General features: G+C 45.2%; 1 protein-coding gene across 2 annotated transcripts in view; it reads left to right on the plus strand.

Annotated features, from left to right (window-relative positions):
• cacng3b (calcium channel, voltage-dependent, gamma subunit 3b) overlaps positions 1 to 22,097 on the plus strand; it is a 144,968-nt gene that overhangs the window by 94,001 nt on the left and 28,870 nt on the right. For both annotated transcript variants that reach the window (XM_062050511.1, XM_062050512.1), the window contains one exon: positions 16,665 to 16,805. In XM_062050511.1, the coding sequence (XP_061906495.1) occupies positions 16,665 to 16,805 (141 nt within the window). The remainder of the gene's footprint in view (positions 1 to 16,664; positions 16,806 to 22,097) is intronic.

Genomic DNA, 22,097 nt, shown 5'->3' on the forward strand with positions numbered 1-22,097 from the left:
CAAGGAAGGCTCATGTTAGGGCTCTCCGAGAAAGCTAATGTTTGAAGTGAACTGAAGTAATGTGGTAATACTGTAAATAAACTGTAAATAATATCACTGATCAATGTGACACCTGTGGATGTGAAATGAACACAAGATGTAAATATTAGTGACTAAATACTGTTGGGACTGAACCATATACAGTGATTCATTATTATAATTGGGTTATGTATGTTCTATTAATGATGTTTTCATGTCTTTAAACACTAAAACATTTTCTTCAAATGGTGCTGTCTTTGTTAATTTTAGCATGTTAAATTGGTAAAAAACCAGGAGCTTCGGGGGGAAACTTGTCCCCCCACCAGGGCACCGCCCTGGACCTGGCTGGGGGCCTTCGTCCCCCAGACCCCCGGAAATTTTTTCAGTCTTTTTCATTGTGGTCAAATCACATGCCTGAAACTAGAAACCCCTCCCCTACAAAAAAAACCCCAGAATAAGTCAAAAGTCACGGGGGGGTGGAGGGTGGAGGTAGGACTTGGTGGTGGGCCGCCAGGCCATGTGTCCCCTAAGCCACCGGGTACAAGTCAGGTGGCGGCGGCGGGTAGATTGTCGCCGCAATCGTCGAGGCGGGCGACCTCGGAACGGCCATGTCTGTGGCCGTTGAGGAGGCGGACGAGACTGGCGCCAGAACCTCAGCAGTCTTTGAGTGCTGTACCCAAGTCTGGGGCGTCGCTGCTGTTGGTGCCAAAGGCGTCCATGAATAGTCCAGAGACGACGAGGAGGTGGGCGGCGCCGAGGTGCGGCCCGCCGGACACGAGGAGGTGGGCGGCGCCGTGGTGCGGCCCGCCGGACACGAGGAGGTGGGCACGTCGTAGGCGAGGCAGGCGTGGAAGCCGCGAGAGGCGTGGTAGGCGAGGCAGGCGTCGTCGCCGTGGAAACAGGAGGCGTTGTCGCCGTGGAAACAGGAAGCGACGGCGTGGGTTGAGCCAGAGGTGAAGCAGGCGGCTCGTCTGCCGGCGTGGGCGGAGCCAGAGGCGAAGCAGGCGGCCCGTCTGCCGGCGTGAGGGGAGCCAGAGGCGAAGCAGGCGGCTCGTCTGCCGGCGTGGGCGGAGCCAGAGGCGAAGCAGGCGGCTCGTCTGTCGGCGTGGGCGGAGTCAGAGGCGAGGCAGGCGGCTCGTCTGCCGGCGTGGGCGGAGTCAGAGGCAAGGCAGGCGGCTCGTCTGCCGGCGTGGGCGGAGTTAGAGGCAAGGCAGGCGGCTCGTCTGACAGGATGGGCGGGGCCAGAGTGGCAGGTGGCTGCAGGATTAAACAGGACTGTTCTCCCTCTCCAGCTTCTTTAGCACCCCCTGGTACCATTCGTCCATCCATGCTGCGCTGTACTTCTCTGGCGGGTCCCCTTTGCTTTGCGGCACTGGAGCAGGAAGTGGGGCCAAGCCGACAGCGCCCCCGCTGGAGGAGAGGCAGGCAGCAACCTCAGTGGAAGGAGGTCTGCTTGCCCCGCTGACAAGCAACCAGCACTGCCCCCCCCTTAGGAAGCAGATTCCAGATGCTAGATGGAGCTGGTGGGGGGGGCGGTTGTGCGAGTCCAACAGGAGCAGAGGGCACGGGCGGGAGGGTTCCAGGAAGCCTGGGAGCTGGACACTTGCCTGCAGGTGGTGTCTGAGGGGAGGAGAAGCTGCACGGGAAGAGCCTGGTAGTCAACGTTGGGGGAAAAGGGTCTGTCTTGCACCTCCTCTGCGCATGCGCTGCACCGGGCCGCTGCCGGAGCCCTTGCGAACCAGGTGGTGTGACGTCACCACGTGACGGGCACGAGTCTTTGCGGCATTTGACGAGATCCCAATCGGAAAGGTGGGAGTTAATCATACCAGGATTAAGCTGACAGATCGATGGAGACGTAGTGGATCCTGACTGGGCCGGGTGAAGGGAAGATGCCTGTGGGCAAAGTGCTGAGGAGGACATCCGGGTGGCTTGCCAGTGGGGGAGGAAGCGGCTTTCTGCGTCCGTCAACTTCGCCAGAAGTTGCCCCCATGCCACCATAGCGTTGGAAGGGAGATCTTCTTCTGACAGCTCCACTTCGTCCTCGCACTCCCATGGCCGGGCTTCCGCTCTGAGCTCCAGGAGGATATCTTGCTTGTCCTTGTCGGACAGGAACACTTCGTCTGGCTGGGTCAATCTGTTATGCCTTGGGGGGCGCATTGCTGCGCTGGTAGCGTTCCTTCCAATACAGACAACAAGCAGGAGCGGCGTGCAGGTAAGATTAAGGTTTTTAATTATTTGAAAGGCAGGATCAAAAATACAAACTGAGGATACTAGCAAGCATGGAGCTAAAAAATACAAAATGTCACCAATGGTGAAAAACGAGGAATGCTAGTGTGTACAAACTTACTATAGCGAGGAGAAAAAACAGGAGAACGTAAATGTTGCCTACAGCAAACATTGACCCAGCTACTATTGCTGGGTGACAGGAAACTATAAAGGGGAGTGATTAACCAAAACACCTGGTGGGAACACTAATTGCTAAACTAAGACAGGTGAGGAGAATCAGTGCCCATGGAAACCAACAGTAAACAGGGAAAGAGGGTGCACCCAGGAAACAGACTAAAACAGAAACATTACCAACATAAATCATGCCATGATCCGGATAACGGATCATGACATTTCCAATAATATTGTGGCCAAACAGCAACGTTTTTTTTTTATCTGACCACAGAACTTTCTTCCAGAAGGTGATGAAACAAAAATTGAGCTGTTTGGCCACAATGCCCAGCAATATGTTTGGAGGAGAAAAGGTGAGGCCTTTAATCACAGGAACACCATACCTACCATCAAGCATGGTGGTGGTAGTGTTATGCTCTGGGCCTGTTTTGCTGCCAATGGAACTGGTGCTTTACAGAGAGTAAATGGGACCATAAAAAAGGAGGATTACCTCCAAATTCTTCAGGACAACCTAAAATCATCAGCCAGGAGGTTGGGTCTTGGGCGCAGTTGGGTGTTCCAACAGGACAATGACCCCAAACACACATCAAAAGTGGTAAAGGAATGGCTAAATCAGGCTAGAATTTAGGTTTTAGAATGGCCTTCCCAAAGTCCTGACTTAAATGTGTGGACAATGCTGAAGAAACAAGTCCATGTCAGAAAACCAACACATTTAGCTGAACTGCACCAATGCAGCAGCAGCACCAACAGCCATGACATTATGTTCTTTACAAGTGTATGTAAACTTTTGACCACGACTGTATATTGTGCTTTATTTGTTAATTTAATGTTATTTTTCAGTATAAAATGGCCAATCAAAAAAGGTTTATTGTATAATTAAGTTTTTTATTTTTTATTTTTATTTAATTGATGCAATTTCAATCTTTTCTGGTAGACTAAAAACAATGTTAATATATGATTTTTGTTGTATGTTGATCTATATTTCTTTTTTCTTTTTTTTCTTTCATGTTAATAACGATACAATGTCATGCAGAGGTGTACTTGCAACAATTTTTTAGGCAAAAGGTACCGTTTATAGTCTTTACTAATGTGAAATGTTTTCTTCTTCCGACATCGATATTGGCCTGATAAAAGAAAAAAAAAGTATATAATGATATCGGCTTGCATCTAAAATTTGTGATATCATGCGTGATACAAGCAGTCCTACTTAATTGTTTCCAAACGGTGTCTGTAACACGGCAGTAAAATGGCTGATCAAACAAAACAGAAGTCATCATCATGGACCTACCTACTCAGTGGCCTAGTGGTTAGAGTGTCCGCCCTGAGATCAGTAGGTTGTGAGTTCAAACCCGGGAAAGATGAGGTCACCTACCTAGGTTCCATTCTAGAGGCTAATATTTCCTGTGGTAAAATGGCAACCTAGGTAATCAAAAAGGTCAACCAACGAACAAGATTTCCCTATAGAATCTCCTCTCTGGTCAACAAAAGCACCATGAAGATTCTAGCGGGAATTCTCATTCAACACTTTTTCGATTGCGCTTGCACCTCCTGGTACCCTAGCACCTCCAAAACTCTCAAATCTAGACTCCAAACATCCCAGAACAAGCTAGTCAGATTACTTCTAGACCTCCACCCCAGATCACACCTCACTTCTCTAAAGTGGGCTGGCTCAAGGTGGAGGACAGAGTAAAACAACTTGCACTGAGCCTAGTCTATAAAATCCGCTACACCTCCCTGATATATACGTCATCATCATGGCGCCGATGAAGGCTGCCTCTGTGCTCTCGTGCGCTCTGTTTTGTTTGTTTTTGTGCATAAATTGTGTGTCCAGGTGCTCTTACACCCGCAAAGAGCTACTGAACATCAGATCCATCATCCCTATGGACTTATTACCGGTCATCTTAACGTCAGCTGCGGATTTGGTCCATTCTGTGATCAAAAGAGGGAGAGACCGCACCGAAGAGGGAAGCGTGCGGGCGCCCTTGTCCGTCTTCGCGGACGGGGATTACGCACGCCTCTACCAGGAATCTTTCTCTCCAACGTCCGCTCACTTGCCAACAAGATGGATGAGCTAGCGTTGCTGATGAGAAGAAACAAGGACTTTTCCTCATCTTGTGTGTTGTGCATCACGGAGACATGGCTGAGCGCAAGTGTCCCGGACAGCGCGGTGCAACTGGAGGGCTTTCATCTTCTCCGCGCGGACCGTGACGCGGAGCTCTCCGGCAAAAAAAGAGGCGGTGGAGTCTGCTTCTTTGTCAACAACTGCTGGTGTACAGACGTGACAGTGATTTCCAAACACTTCTCTCCTTCTCTGGAATATATCTCCATTCACTGTAAACCCTTTTACTCACCGCGTGAGATCATTTTATTCATTCTGGTGGCTGTTTACATCCCACCCAGCGCGGACGTGCGTGACGCTCAGCACGCGCTTGCAGGACAGATTTTACATGCGGAACGATCTTTTCCGGACTCTCTTGTTATCGTGCTTGGTGACTTTAACAAGGGAAATTTGAGCCAGGAATTACCAAAGTATAGGCAGTTTATTAAATGCCCGACCAGAGAGGAGAACACTTTGGATCACTGCTACACTACATTGAGCAAGGCTTTTCATGCAGTCCCGCGCGCTGCTCTTGGACTATCAGATCACGTGATGGTGCACTTAATCCCTTCATACAGACAGAGACTGAAACTGGCAAAACGTGTTATGAGGACCATTAAGTGTTTCACCGCCGAGTCTGTGGACGAGTTGCGTACATGTTGGGAGATGACAGACTGGGAGGCAATTGGAGCGGCCACGGACAATCTGGACGAGTATACGGACACTGTGACCTCATACATACTTCAATGAGGCGCGCATCATTCCAACGCGCACCAGGGTTTGTTATAACAACGTCAAGCCCTGGTTCACACCCAAGCTCCGACAGCTGCGCAAGAAGAAGGAGGCTGCGTGGAGAAGCGGGGACCGGAGTACATACAGAGAAGCGAAGTACCACTTCAACAGGGAAGTGGAGAAAGCTAAATCTGTGTACTCTAACCGTCTACAGGAACAGTTCCGCTCTAATGATTCTGCGGCCGTTTGGAGAGGGCTAAGGGCCCTTACGAACTATAAGCCCAAAACCCCCCTGGCCCTGAATGACCGGACTCTCGCTCAGGGCCTCAACACACATTACTGTCGTCATGAACGGCCTTCAGCTCATCAAAGCCCTGCTCCCCCCACCATCACCCTCCCCACCAATGCCAGCACTTCATTAAAGGAGTTAAAGGATTCAAAGGACTCCAAGGGCATCACAGGACTCCAAGAACATCATAGGACTGTAAGGGCCCTCTCCATCCAAGAGGAGGATGTACGCCAGCAGTTCTTGAAGCTGAATACGCGGAAGGCCCCCGGGCCAGATGGTGTCTCCCCCTCCACTCTCAGACAATGTGCGGATCAGCTGGCTCCTGTCTTCACTGACATTTTTAACACCTCTCTGGAGCTATGCTGCGTGCCGTCCTGCTTTAAGACCTCCACCATTGTCCCTGTCCCCAAGAAAGCACGGATCACAGGACTAAATGAATACAGGCCGGTCGCGCTGACGTCTGTGGTCATGAAGTCCTTTGAGCGCTTGGTGCTGCCCCACCTCAAGGACATCACCACCCCCCTCCTGGACCCACTGCAGTTCGCCTATGGAGCCAACAGGTCTGTGGATGATGCAGTGAACCTGGCCCTCCACTTCATCCTGGAGCATCTGGACTCCCCAGGAACCTACGCTAGGATCCTGTTTGTGGACTTCAGCTCTGCCTTCAACACCATCCTCCCTGGACTGCTACGAGACAAGCTCTACCAGCTCAGCGTGCCCGACTCCCTCTGCAGTTGGATCAATGACTTCCTGACAGACCGAAGATAGCACGTGCGGCTGGGGAAGATTGTCTCGGACAGTCGAACCACGAACACTGGTACTCCTCAGGGCTGTGTACTCTCCCCCTGGCTCTTCTCCCTTTATACAAACTGCTGCACCTCCAGTCACCAATCCGTAAAACTGCTCAAGTTTGCGGATGACACCACCCTCATCGGGCTCATCTCGGATGGCGATGAGTCCGCCTACGGGAGAGAGGCTGAACGCCCAGAAAACAGGGGAGATGATCATGGACTTCAGGAAAGTCACAGCCCCACCATCCCCCCACACCCTGATTGACTCTTCCACCCCCGTCCCCATTGTGGACTCCTTCTGTTTCTTGGGCACCACCATCACCCAAGACCTCAAGTGGGAGCCGACCATCAGCTCCCTCATCAAGAAGGCGCAGCAGAGGATGTACTTCCTGCGGCAGCTGAGGAAACTTAAGGTGCCGACCGAGCTGCTGGTGCAGTTTTACTCAGCCACCATAGAGTCCATCCTGACCTCCTCCATCACAGTGTGGTTCCCCGGCGCCACAGTCCAGGATAAGCATACACTGCAGCGCATCGTACATGCTGCTGAGAAGGTGATTGGCTGCGAGCTCCCATCCTTCCAGGACTTGTTCTCCTCCAGGACCAGGAGGCGTGTGGGTCGGATCACAGCTGACTCTTCTCACCCTGGACACACACTATTCTCCCCTCTCCCCTCAGGCAGGAGACTACGCTCCATCCAGACCCACACCTCCCGCCACCTGAACAGTTTTTCCCCTCGGCCATCAGGCACATGAACAATAACTCCTAACAGTAGCTCCTTGAATTCCTTCTAAGTCTATAACAAGATCTGATAGCTCAGTTACAGCTCTTTTTATTACCAAATATGTGTTATACAGTGGCGTGCGGTGAGGTTAATGTCTGGTGAGGCACGACTGCATCATCACAGTCAAATTAAAAAACATATGAACCTGCAGTGCAGGTGTACCTAATGTTGTGTCCCTGCGGTCGTTCGCGGCTCCTGCAGCGCGAGCATTGTTGTTTTTGCACTTTTTGGCTTCTTGTTAAGTGACTTTTTTTGGGTGGATTCGGTCTTGCACGTGGAGGGTTTGGGTGTGGGCTTTGGTTGGTGTGGCCGCGGTGCTCCCGTCGGGCGGTGCATTCTGCGGCGGAGGTGCTTGGCACCAGGAGGCGGGGTTATGAGACGAGCCTCACACAGTGTGTCTCCGCAGCAGATTTATGATCGCTCAGCACTAAAAATACGTTACACACATACAGTTGTTGACAAAATACACTGTACATTATATACCTCAGCTAACTAAACTATGGAAATGTATAATATAGTTCATATAGCAATACGGTCTCACTGCACAGCAGGCCAGCAGTTAGCCGAGTCGCAATCCATGGTGAGGCACAAGTGCCTCAACTGGCTGCTGATCACCGCACTGTCTCTTCTCAGTATTTGAACGGCTAATGTGAAAATAAAAATAAAAATAATCTAAAACTGGTGAAGTTAAATGGAAAATAACTTTAGTATAATCACTGGATACATATAACAATTTAATTAATTTTTTTTTCTTTTTCTTTTTTTTTTCTTTCCATGATGGCACGTGAGGCCGTGCCTCCCCTGCCTCTAGTGACTGCACGCCACTGGTGTTATATGTGTGGTTTATGTTGCACAATTGCACCAAGAAAAATTCCTAGTTTGTGAACCCGTTCTCAAACAATGGCAATAAAACTATTCTGATTCTGATTCTGATTCTGATTCTGATACCGAAGTACATGTCAAACTACTTCCATAACGTAAATGACCGCCATAACCAGAACACCAGGGGGAGCTCCACTAACCACGTTAAACCCGGATTCCGATCTAACAAAGGTCTTAACTCATTTTTTTCATTATTTTTTTTTAATTATTTATTTTATTTTATTTATTTTATTTCAAACAACATAAAAAAAGACACAAGATACACTTACCATTAGTGCATCAACCCAAGAAAACCCTCCCTCCCCCATTCACACTCATCCACACTCTTCCACACTCATTCACACAAAAGGGGCTGTCTCTTTCTCTTATTAAAAAAACTTCTGGTTCCTACAATATAGAATAATACAGTCTGCAAGGGATACAGTCTTTAGAGCACACATGATTGTGTGTGTGGTGCTGGTCCACTAACATTTTCATTAATTACTATTTTTTATGTAATTGTTTTTATAATGCTTTACTTTCAAACAAAACAAACAAAGGACCTTAACTTCACCAGACCGGGTTGTCAATGAAATCAGATTGTTCAAAAGGGTTCTTAAAACCAGGTCCAGTTCAGATTACGTCCAGATCGGGCTCAGCAACACACACCTTCACCCATGTACACCAAAAACCAGGGAACACAACAGGTTGCATACAATCCACAAACAAAAATACATTTTCAAATTAAGCACCCATGTACAGTCCAGATCACATACAAGTCGAACTCAGCAACACACACCTTCATTTATGTACACTTAAAATAGGGAATACAACAACAGATTGCATATCATATATAAACAAAATTACATTTTCAAAATAAGCCTTTGAGGACTTCCCATCTTTTTTTTATGTTTTTTGGCATCATTATCGTTTTCAACCATATAATTTTCTAAAGTTAAAAAATACTGAATAAATGTTTTAAAGAAAGAAATAGGGATGTCCCTATCCGATATTGATATCGGAAATCAGTCCGATATTAGCCAAAAAAGTGAATATCGGATTTTATCGGACTGAATCTAAAAACTCCGATATAAGCGCTCCGGTATAAGCTGTCCATTTACCGCTGCAGCACGTCTATTATAAGTGACTCTGGTTTGATCACACTCCAACACAGTAGGTGGCGGCAATGCCCCTTAATTAACACTGGTGCCAGCCGCGGAAGAAGAGCGTCTCTGATCCAGCATGCACAGCCCACGTGATCACAACAACGACAACGCGTGTGCTTGCAGCAAAGTGTAGTGATGTCGGCTGTGTGGAAGTATTTTAACCTAAACTCGGACAAAGAAGTTGCCACTAAATGCAACATTTGTCAGGCGCAAGTGTCCCGTGGAGGGACAGAACCGGGAAGGTTCAATACAAGCAACCTCATCGCACATTTGAAAAAACACCACAAAAAAGAACATGAGGATTTTCTCGAGAGCAGCAAGGCGAAGCAACAAACCTCTGGCTCGCTTCAGCAACCCACGCTGGCCGAAAGCTTTGCAAGACATGACAAACTACCACGGGACAGCAAAAAGGCAATGGCCATAACAGAAAAGATAGCCCAGTTCATTGTGCTTGATGACCAGCCCCTGTCGGTGGTGAGTAATGTCGGGTTTAAACGCTTAATGGAGTACCTCGAACCTCGCTACATTATTCCTAGCCGCCACTACATTGTAGACAAAACTATACCCCAGATGCACGGAGAGGTTAAAAAGTGTATTGCCGCACGCATTATGCTCGGACTGCAGAAAGTGGAGAAGGAGGAGGAGTAGTAAGGGTAGTCAGCACTGACTGATTATTATATGTTTATTGTGTTTACACTATTCTTTAGTGAAGACTAAGAGTAATTACTACATTGTTTTGGGCACAGACAGTCAGTGAAACTGGAGCTGTGAACTCTTAACTTAGAGCAGTTGGACAGTGGACAATATTGTGTTGTTTTTGTTGTTTTTGTCCCTGCCCACAGTTGTTTCCAACATATGCTGACAGTAAAAAAAATAACTGAAGTGAACTTGAATTGTTTGCACTTTAAAACGTTTTTTTTTTTTTTTAATTTGATTTATTTAGGTTATTTTTCAGGGTCTTCTAATTTATTTTTAATTTATTCTATTCAATTGTATAATTATGTTGGTATTAGTGGTTATTTTGCACTTTAAATATAACATTTTGTTTTTATTGGATTTGTTGAGGTAATACTCTTATGTTGAAGGTTAAAATTTATGTAACCAATTGGTTAATAATAAATGGGTCAGTTTTTCCTATACCTACTCTTGCTGACTATTGTTTTCTGTTTTAACACTACAACATCAGTAACAGTAACATCACTTTATCAAGCCTTTTCTAACATTCCACACAACAAAATAAGAAATAAATATATGTATGATTTGTGCCTATATCGTATCGTATTGATATCGGCCAATATCAAGGCTACAATATCGGTATCGTATCGGAAGTGAAAAAGTTGTATCGGGACATCCCTAGAAAGAAATACTAAGTGAATATCTGTTTTTGGCCTTAAAAATAAACCTTTTACCGAGTACTTTAATTAAATTGACTAAATCATGACTGTCAATGAACTCTCCTAAAATAACAGAAACCACATCAAGCTTCATAAACAAACCAATCTTTAAACACATTTTTTCAACTTCCACCCAAAACGAAGACACAATATGACAATGCCAAAACAAATGTAGGGTGGATTCAGGCTCCTGACAACAAAATCGGCAATCATCTGACGCTGTCATATTCCATATTTTTAACATTTTTCCCGTGGGTAGGAAGTTATAAATAATTTTAATTTGAAAATAACAATTTTGCACATCGATAGTGGTTTTATAGATTAATTTGAATATTGCATCCCACGGCAACGGGCAGTCAAAAAAGTCCTCCCATTTTCCATATGTGTTGTATGGGGCAGCCTTCAAATATTTCTTTATTAAATAAAACTTAAATATTTTTCTATTTATTTTAGTTCCTTTTTGGTCTTAACTCATTCTCCTTCTATGCCACATCAATATGGAATGCACTCCCAACAGGTGTAAAAGAAAGGGCATCTCTATCCTCCTTCAAAACCGCACTAAAAGAACACCTCCAGGCAACTTCAGCCGTAAACTAACAAACTTCCTTTCACATCCTACCTCCCCGGATTGTAAATAATCAAATGTAAATAATCAAATGTAGATACTTATTCTTATTCTTATGCTCTCTGATCTCTATCTCTATGTCCACTACTTGCTGAACGTATCCTACCAAGTCAGTCCTACACTGTTCCAATGTCCATTTCTCTGATGATGCAATTGTTAATGACTGAAGTGTTGATACCAACCAAACCTAAACACCCCCCCCCCCCCCCTCCATATCCCACACCCCGGATTGTAAATAATGTAAATAATTCAATGTATATATTTTGATGATTATCTTTTGTGATGACTGTATTATAATGATAGTATATATCTGTATCATGAATCAATTTAAGTGGACCCCGACTTAAACAAGTTGAAAAACTTATTGGGGTGTTACCATTTAGTGGTCAATTGTACGGAATATGTACTGCACTGTGCAATCTACTGATAAAAGTTTCAATCAATCAATCGTAGAAAAATCGACAAATTAGCCGCACCGTCCTTTAAGCCGCTGGGTTCAAAGCGTAAGAAAAAAGTAGTGGCTTATAGTTTGGAATTTACGGTACAATACTCACAGTATTAACACTCTTTGGGGCGCAACAAAAAACAACACAACATACCATAAACTATACACAGCTGCCAATGAACGTCTTGGACTTGCAACTGTAATTACAACTTAGTGTCATACGTGCAAATAAAAACATAATTTTACTGTAGAAACAAATAATATTTATTAACACAAATTGGTACCGCTGAGTACCGGTATGGATTCCCAGGTACCGGGAATATGTACCGTATGGGTTGAATTGTGAGCGGTGCAGGCATGAAACAAGCAAGTGACTGGATGAACAACATGGCTGCTGGTGAGATGGATGGATCTCTCTAGAGTGAATATTGTATTCTACTCAACTCTTTTCCTGCCAGCTGAAAGATGTTTGGGAAAGACACATTACTCCAGAGCCAGGGTTTTACCCAGCATGCAGCATTCTATCAACAGCTGCAGTTTGTTGGAGAAATGACAAAGTGTTATTTCCACGTCCATCCATGAAAGTATTAGGACAGTAAATATAAAGGCAGGCGCTGTTTGGACTGTAAACAGCGAGGAAAGATGGATGGAGACGGATAATAGGAAGAGCAACATAGGGAGGAGTAATGGATTCTTTGCTCCGCTGAACACAGAGAGACATTACTCCAGGCAGCCAATTAGAACACCGGCCTACAGCCCGTGCCAGCCAATGGGCAGCCAGGACCTAGTGACCGGGATCTCCTTCAGCCCAGGGCTGTGGGCCACCGGGGCGGACCCTGTGATGTGGAGCCGCTGAACACAATAATCTTCTCAAGCACACTTTTACGTTTACATTCTTTGCTTTTGTGCCTCTGTCCAGTGTGATGGGCGGCCGGCAGAGAGGCGTCAACATGTCGTCATGTGTTCCTCTCCTGCTGCAGCATCGCTATTTAGCATGCATGTGTCCATCTACCTCCGTGTGGTCTTTCTCTCTTTGCCGCTGCTTGAAAGGGCAATTGTGCCCATCATTCACAATCCTTATGATTTTTATTTTTTCATGCATTCTAACTCGTAAAATATGGCAAGTAAGAGGTGGCTAACAATGCAGCTAGTGGGAGTACACTATTCCGCCCATAAAGCCCTCTAAAAACATCCAAAAAGCGCCAACAATACTCCATTTACATGTCGTGACCTGATTATTAACCAAGTATTAGCGATATTGTTATTAGTATTTTAGCGGTGCCGTGATCATAGAAAGCTAACAATCTTATGCTGCTATATTGATATTGAGCTGCTGCATCGTCTCTGAGTTGGTGAAAGTTCATTCTCGAGGATAAATCATGCCTCTCACCTGAAAAGTAGAAGGTTGTGGACATAAATCCACAAATTGGTCAACTTTGACATCCAACTTAGACCCGGAGATGGCGAGAAAAGACACAAAAAGACGCGCGTTTCTGGCACTTTTTTAACCCTTTGTGAGGATTATGATGAAATGATGTAAATGGGAAAGATATAAACATCCCATCAGTCTTTATCCCAGTGAGAGCAGACATTGTACAGAAAGTGATTGTTTTATTATGTTTGTATATCTTGTTAAGCACTTAGAAATACTGCTACATGATGCTTAGGGTTTCACTAAAGCTACATCTGTTTAGCACACATCTTCTAAAACTTGTAGATCATCCTCCTTATATTCAGGTTCAAAAATAGAAGTTTCGGTATCATCATTTGTCTTAAAGGCCTACTGAAACCCACTACTACCGACCACGCAGTCTGATAGTTTATATATCAATGATGAAATCTTAACATTGCAACACATGCCAATACGGCCGGGTTAACTTATAAAGTGCAATTTTAAATTTCCCGGGGAACTTCCGGTTCAAAACGCCTTTGAGGATGACGTATGCGCGTGACGTAGCCAGTAGAACACAGGTATGGCTTCTCCATTGAAGCCAATACGAAATAGCTGTTTTCATCATTATTCCACAGTATTCTGGACATCTGTGTTGGTGAATCTGTTGCAATTTGTTCATTGCATTATGGAGAAAGAAGCTGAGCAAGCAAAGAAGAAAGTCGGTGCGAAGCGGAGTATTTTGCGAGGGAAGTCAGCAACACAACACAGTCGGTGTTTCATTGTTTACATTCCCGAAAGATGCATTCAAGATCGAAGAACTCGGAGAACAGAGACTCTTACCAGGAGGACTTTGACTTTGTTAACAGACGCAGATGCGATACCGTGAGTACGCTTCCAAACATTTGATCGCTTGCTATAACTAGCTCGAGCTAGTAGCTAGGAGCTAGCATAACAAACACTTTGGTGTTTGTTATGCGGGATTAATTTGTGGCATATTAAATATAAGCCTGGTTGTGTTGTGGCTAATAGAGTATATATATGTCTTGTGTTTATTTACTGTTGTAGTCATTCCCAGCTGAATATCAGGTCCAACCCGCGCGCTTCCAAACATTTGATTGCTTGCCCGTACGTGCGTGTCATGTACGTAACTTTGGTTAAATATATAAGCTTTATGAACCTTGGGTTAGGTGAACGGTTCTTTGGGCTGAGTGAGTGTGTGTGTTGTGCAGGTGTTTGAATTGTATTTGCTGGTTATATAGACGGGATCCGGTCCATATTACCCGCTCGAGCTATAACTAGCTCGAGCTAGTAGCTAGTAGCTAGGAGCTAGCATAACAAACACCTAGGTGTTTTTATGTGGGATTAATTTGTGGCATATTAAATATAAGCCTGGTTGTGTTGTGGCTAATAGAGTATATATATATGTCTTGTGTTTATTTACTGTTTTAGTCATTTCCAGCTGAATATCAGGTCACCCCCGGCTCTCACAGCATCTTCCCTATCTGAATCGCTTCCACTCCCCACTAGTCCTTCACTTGCACTTTACTCATCCACAAATCTTTCTTCATCCTCGCTCAAATTAATGGGGAAATTGTCGCTTTCTCTGTCCGAATCTCTCTCACTTCATGCGGCCATCATTGTAAACAATAGGGAACTTTGCGTATATGTTCAATTGACTACGTCACGCTACTTCCGGTAGGGGCAAGCCTTTTTTTATCAGATACCAAAATTGCGATCTTTATCGTCGTTGTTCTATACTAAATCCTTTCAGCAAAAATATGGCAATATCACGAAATGATAAAGTATGACACATAGAATAGATCTGCTATCCCCGTTTAAATAAAACAATTTCATTTCAGTAGACCTTTAAAGAAGTCTTTGTTGTCTCTCATCAAGTCTGCCATGATTAGTAGTGTTGTTGTTAAAGGAAAAAGTGAACGTTGTGATGCGTCTGTGAAATTAATACGCCGCCATATGATTAAAATGAGAAAAATACGTAATATTATTATGTTATATACATACTTATGGCATGTATAGTCAACAGCAGTATGTATATAAAACGTTTATGGATGTTTTTTAGAGCACTTTTTTCTCTCTTACAATAACAATGTTGCTACAGTTTGGTTATTATACAGGTTACAGAACGTAAATGAAGTATTGTTGACGCATTTGAATGCATTTTTATAGGGATTTGGATGTCAAATTGATTGCTATCATTAGCTGCATTGCTAGCCACCAAGAACAAGACGATTTTTACATGTTAGAATGCAAAAAAAAAAAAAAACCTTTTGTCTTCTCGTCTCTAATTATGATTGTGAAAGATAGGCAAAAAGTGCAGTTCCCCTTTAAGAAAAAAAACAACCATGCAGTGCACTGGCTCTCCTGTGACTAGGGTTGGGTATCGTTTGAATTCGAACGATTCCGATTCCGATTCCGATTCTTTGTTTCGATTCCGATTCCTGACGATTCTCGGTTCCGATTCTTTTAAGAGGCAGGGTCAAAAAAAAGTTTAGGATATTTTAAATGAGCTAGCTAACCTACAGTCTTTCTGAATGAAATAGTCTGACATTCTCCATCAATTTTAATTCTATTAACTTTTTATTAACTTTACTATAAATTCCTCACAGGGCTGTTTTCAACTAGAATATAAATATCAAATCTATGAACTTGAATATAAATATTATAAATTATGAATACATTTTCCCAGGGGTACACTTTCCTCAAGAGAGCTTTATTTTTGAAAACCTCATGAAAACACATTTACACACACAAGTGTATGATGCTGCAGGTACTTAAAAATGTTACCGTGCTCCCACTGATGGGCTAACCTGGTGCAGAAAAGCAAATAAACAATAAGAAACAACTTGCAAAACCCAGTCAAGATTAGCAGCAGGTACAGTATAAAATCAGAGACAGTTCTTGTTTAGGAAAATGACCATATCCGCCTTCTCAGGCAGGATGCGTGAGCGTTCTGGACAGATAGTGTCTCCTGCTGTGGAAAATACACGTTCGCTGGGTGTGGAAGAAGCTTGAACGCATAAATAGGAGAAAGCGCGATCTGACAGCAAAGGATAAGTCTTTTGTTGGTTCCACCGGACCATCACCATGCAGCAGGGTCGTCAGACATAAGTATCGGTGGAACGTCCTGGTACATCTGCAGCTCTCTCTCCACTCGTTTCTTGATGGACATGGAGCTCTGTTATTTCGCGGTTATTTCATTTTTTTTTTGTAAAGTAAAGCCACACTTTCGACCGCCGACGCCCGCTATCCATGCTTGATCTTGACTGACTCGCTCGGCTATGCTAACACTTCCGGCGGTGGACGCTTCTTCGTTGGTGCTCAGCGGCTTCTTCTTCCGGTTCGGCTGACTTTTTTTTTTTTTTTTTTTTTTTTTCCGGTCGGCGGACTGGGTATCGAAAATAGGAATCGAAATTTAAACTTTTGAACGATACCGGGAGAATCGGAAAGTTAGTCCCGGTTCCAATCGATACTCGATACTCGATACCCAACCCTACCTGTGACCCTTTCAGCACCTGGCATGTCAATGAGAAGAGTGAAAAAGCCATTATTAAAAGACTGTCACCATTCTTGATGCTCTTTCGGCCAGCCGTACTTTGTGACTTCACAACTAGCAAATGTTTTTAAGCAAATAACTATTTTTTTTCCCCTAACAGGTGCAGTGCGCGCTTCCAGTATCTTCCCCATCATGAGTGTGGGTCTGCTGTTCCTGGGAGGACTGTGTGTGGCCGCCAGCGAGTTTTACCGCAGCAGACACAACGTCATCCTCAGCGCGGGAATCTTCTTCGTCTCGGCAGGTCAGTCTGTAATGCGTATGTGTCCCTAAAGTGTCTCGGCAGGTCAGTCTGTATGGCGTATGTGTCCCTAAAGTGTCTCGGCAGGTCAGTCTGTATGGCGTATGTGTCCCTAAAGTGTCTCGGCATGTCAGTCTGTATGGCGTATGTGTCCTTAAAGTGTCTCGGCAGGTCAGTCTGTATGGCGTATGTGTCCCTAAAGTGTCTCGGCAGGGCAGTCTGTATGGCGTATGTGTTCCTAAAGTGTCTCGGCAGGTCAGTCTGTATGGCGTATGTGTCCTTAAAGTGTTTTGGCAGATCAGTCTGTATGGCGTACGTGTTCCTAAAGTGTCTCGGCAGGGCAGTCTGTATGGCGTATGTGTCCTTAAAGTGTTTTGGCAGATCAGTCTGTATGGCGTATGTGTTCCTAAAGTGTCTCGGCAGGGCAGTCTGTATGGCGTATGTGTTCCTAAAGTGTCTCGGCAGGTCAGTCTGTATCGCGTATGTGTCCCTAAAGTGTCTCGGCAGGTCAGTCTGTATGGCGTATGTGTTCCTAAAGTGTCTCGGCAGGTCAGTCTGTATGGCGTATGTGTCCCTAAAGTGTCTCTGCACGTCAGTCTGTATCGCGTATGTGTCCCTAAAGTGTCTCGGCAGGGCAGTCTGTATGGCGTATGTGTTCCTAAAGTGTCTCGGCAGGTTAGTCTGTATGGCGTATGCATAGGTGGATTAATGACCGGGCCTACCGGGCCCAGGCCCAGGGGGCCAGAGGCCCCAAGGGGCCAGGCCAACTTGGCCCCGCGGCCGCGACCCAAGCAAAACTACTTTTGCAAAAATAATAATCTTAAGCCCCAAGGGGCCAGGCCAACTTGGCCCCGCGGCCATGATCCATAGAGGGTAAGAGGCCCCAAGGGGCCAGGTCAACTTGGCCCCGCGGCCGCGACCCACAGAGGGCCAGAGGCCCCAAGGGGCCAGGCCAACATGGCCCCGCGGCCATGATCCATAGACGGTCAGAGGCCCCAAGGGGCCAGGCCAACTTGGCCCCGCGGCCACGATCCATAGAGGGTCAGAGGCCCCAGGGGGCCAGGTCAACTTGGCCCCGCGGCCACGATCCATAGACGGTCAGAGGCCCCAAGGGGCCAGGCCAACTTGGCCCCGCGGCCACGACCCACAGAAGGCCAGAGGCCCCAAAGGGCCAGGCCAACTTGGCCCCGCGGCCGCGAGCCACAGAAGGCCAGAGGCCCCAAGGGGCCAGGTCAACTTGGCCCCGCGGCCACGATCCATAGAGGGTAAGAGGCCCCAAGGGGCCAGGTCAACTTGGCCCCGCGGCCGCGACCCACAGAGGGCCTGAGGTCCTAAGGGGTCAGGCCAACTTGGCCCCGCGGCCATGATCCATAGAGGGCCAGAGGCCCCGAGGGGTCAGGCCAACTTGGCCCCGATCCATAGAGGGTCAGAGGCCCCAAGGGGCCAGGCCAACTTGGCCCCGCGGCCACGACCCACAGAGGCCCCAAGGGGCCAGGCAAAATTGGCCCCGCGGCCATGATCCACAGAGGGCCAGAGGCTCTCAATCATTATTATCAAAGCTAATTCTCAAATTGGATGGATCACACAACCTCACTCACATATTCTTTATCAATTATTAAAGGTTGTTTCTGAATTTTGATCACAGAACTTAATGCAAATATTCTTGATTGATTGACAAAGCTCATTCTCAAATTTTGATTACACAACCTTACTCTGACAAATTATCATTATCAAAAAGCTCTATCTCGAATTTGGATCACAGAATCTCACTCAAGTATTCTTAGCTGTGCCCCTCCCCCATCAAGTCTTTCATAAACCGGTCTGTTCTTTTAGAATCTCCTCATTTGGTATTTTGAACTCGTGAGAGACTGCTCAAAATTTGGTTTCCTTTCCCTCAGTTCAGACTCAGAGATAATTTGAAATCATTCAACAAGAAGTTTAACGCGCGCACACACACACACACACACACTTGAGTTGAGCATTACTTGGAAATTCTTATATTTTCCATTTTGCTGTTATTATCAGCATCTTCCCATTTTGTCCTTTTCTTTCGAGAAAGTTTACAGTCTGACATTTGTCACTGCTGTCAGTTAATAACTTTTTGGTCTTTGACCCATTTTGTCATTTTCTCGATTCGATCGTCACTGACCACTCTCTCCTGTCTGGCAGACATCGTTGCTGCCATCATAGCTAGCAAGCTGCCTGCAGCGGGTCATCCCTATGTTCCCCGTCCCTATGTTACCCGGGTCCTATGTTCCCCTCTACCGGGGAACTAAGGACCCTTTTTAAAAAAAAGGGTTCTATGTTCCCCGCTGCGGGGAACGTACAACACTTTTTCCAGAAAAGGGTTCTATGTTCCCCGCTGCTTCCAATGCGCGACTAAGTAAGACGCACGCAGACACGCATGACAGAGACCCGTTTAAGTTGTCGAAGGAAGGAAGTTCGCGTTTGAGTTGCTCTATCTGCTGCCGCACGCCCTGTGACAGGTTAGGTTTAGGGATGGTTTTGGTCAGGGCACAATTTCGCAATTTCGCCAGATACAATGCAGGGAACATAGGACCCTTTTTTAGAAAAAGGGTCCTAAGTTCCCCGGTCGCATACAAAGACCCAGGAACAACCGGGGAACATAGGACCCGGGGAACATAGGACCCGGGGAACATAGGCACGCTCCCGCCTGCAGATAGCAACATTTTGGTGTCCTTTGGGAAAATATTTAGAAAGAAGACAAAAGTACACACAGTTGTACAACTATTATCTTTATGATCTTTTTTTTGTTAGTTTCTCTGTTACTGTGTGTGGCCAATTAAGCGACTTTTGGCCATACCTGGCTGGTGACATTTAGCGACTTTCTGGTTGATGTTAAGATTAATAATAGCAACAGTTCTCTTCATCTTAATGCAATTTATTGTGTCTGTCTCTCCACATTTTGCCATTAGGTACTTTGAGCTCTTGTTGGTCAGTCACTCTAAGGTACATTGTTGCTGCCATCATAGCTAGCAAGCTGCCTGCAGATAGCGACATTTTGGTGTCCTTTGAGAAATATTAAGAAAGAAGACAAAAGTACAAGACATTGTACGATTACTATCTTTTTAAAATTATTTGTTTCACTGTGTGATTGACCGACTTTGCCGCTAGATTTCGCGTCTTTTGGCCATACCTGGCTAGCGACTAAAAACATCATTTAGCGACTTTTTGGTTGTGAAGATAAGTGGTAAAAGCAGATCTTCCTGTTGGTCTTCCCACATTTTGCCATTTGGTACTTTGCACTCTTCTTGGTCACTCCAAGGCATTTGTCCCTGCCTTCAGCTAGTCACTTGGCTCTTTTGGAATATATTTCACTGTAATTGGCTCTCTCTCTCTCTTTCTCCTCAGTACAAATCAGCCTGTTCCCTTGCCATTCATCACTGACCACTCTGCTCTCCTGTCTGTCAGACATTATTGCTGCTTGCAGATAGCTTGGGGTCCTTAGAGAAAATATCAGAAGAGAAAAGTACACAATTATCTTAATTATCTTTTTTATTCAGTCAGTCCTTCAGTGAGTCCCAGTGTGTTGGCGATTAAGCAACGTTGGCATTCAATTAGCGACTTTTGGCCATACATGGCTGGCGACTCAAAAAACTAGAAAAAAAGTACAAAAAGTTGTACAATTAATATCTTTATTATCCTTAATTCCCCTGAATCCTAGAGTGTGTTGCAATTAAGCAACTTTGCTGCTAGGTTTAGCGACTCTTGTTTTGGGCATACCTGGCTAGCGACTACAAACATTATTCAGCAACTTTTTGGCTGTTAAGATTAACGTTAATAAATTAAATCCTAATACAATTTATTGTGTTGGTCTCGCCATCTTGCTATTAGGTACTTTGAATTCTTGTTGGTCTCTGCTAAGGTATCTGGCTGTTGTCTTTGCCTTCAGTTAGTCACTTGGCTCTGGAATATATTTAACTGTACTTGGCTCTCTCTTTCTCCTCAGTACAAATCAGTCTGTTCCCTTGCCATTTAGACATTTTCTTGATTGGATCATCACTGACCACTCTGCTCTCCTGCTGTCTATCAGACATTGTTGCTCCCATCATAGCTAGCAAGCTGCCTTGGTGTCCTTTGTGAAAATATTTAGATAGAAGACTAAAGTGCACAAAGGTGTACAATTATTATCTTTTCAAAATATTTGTTTCACTGTCAGTGTGATTGACCGACTTTGCCGCTAGATTTCGCGTCTTTTGGCCATACCTGGCTAGCGACTGAAAACATCATTTAGCAACTTTTTGGTTGTGAAGATAAGAGGTAAAAGCAGATCTGCCTGTTGGTCTTTCCACATTTTGCCATTTGGTACTTTGCACTCTTGTTGGTCACTCCAAGGCATTTGTCCCTGCCTTCAGCTAGTCACTTGGCTCTTTTGGAATATATTTCACTGTAATTGGCTCTCTCTCTCTTTCTCCTCAGTACAAATCAGTCTGTTCCCTTGCCATTTAGACATTTTCTTGATTCGATCATCACTGACCACTCTGCTCTCCTGCTGTCTATCAGACGAATCAGTTGATTCTCTGCTCTCAATTGTCTATGCTAGTAAGCTGTTATTCTCTGCTTTGGAGTGTTGATGCTGGGTTGCTAGTTTTCTAAATCACCTCACACACTTGAAGGAAGCAGCACCGATCATAAACACACAAACAAACTCACACACACACACACACACACACACACACACACACACACACACACACACACACACACACATAGTTGGTTTATCTGTTGTGATAGGCAAAGAGCCAATGTGCAAAGAAAGAAGGGAAATATGGATCATAAACGTTTAAGTGGAGGAGCTAGAAAAAAAATTCAGCAAGAAAAGAAAAAAAAGGAATCAGTTTTACTTGAGAGTGTTCCAAATATCTCCAGCTTCTTCAGTACAAAGACATCTGCTGAAAGCAATTCTATAAATGCTACTGCAAATTCAGCTAAGGTTAGCAATGCACCTGAGCTAGCATGTAGCTCCCAAGATCCTGAGACCACTACAAGTGTAGACACTGAACCAAATGCTTCTGATGCTTATGATTCAACCAATTCAGCAGTAGCCAGTTGCTCGGATGAATGTGAGGTCACTGCACCTCTGGACAGCATAGAAAATGAGCTGAATCTTTCTTCAACACCATCTACAGTGACAACTCTACCTAGTGATCCCGCTAAATGGGCTGAGACCCTCACTGAGTCAATGAAGGAAGTTCTTATTCAAAGAGGTGCAAAATCATTTCACAACCGTCACAGCCATTATCCAGCTTCTGTGAGGAACAGTGGGCTAGGAGG

The sequence above is a fragment of the Entelurus aequoreus genome, linkage group LG06 (genome assembly GCF_033978785.1).
Source record: "Entelurus aequoreus isolate RoL-2023_Sb linkage group LG06, RoL_Eaeq_v1.1, whole genome shotgun sequence".
NCBI classification, from domain to species: Eukaryota; Metazoa; Chordata; class Actinopteri; order Syngnathiformes; family Syngnathidae; genus Entelurus; species Entelurus aequoreus.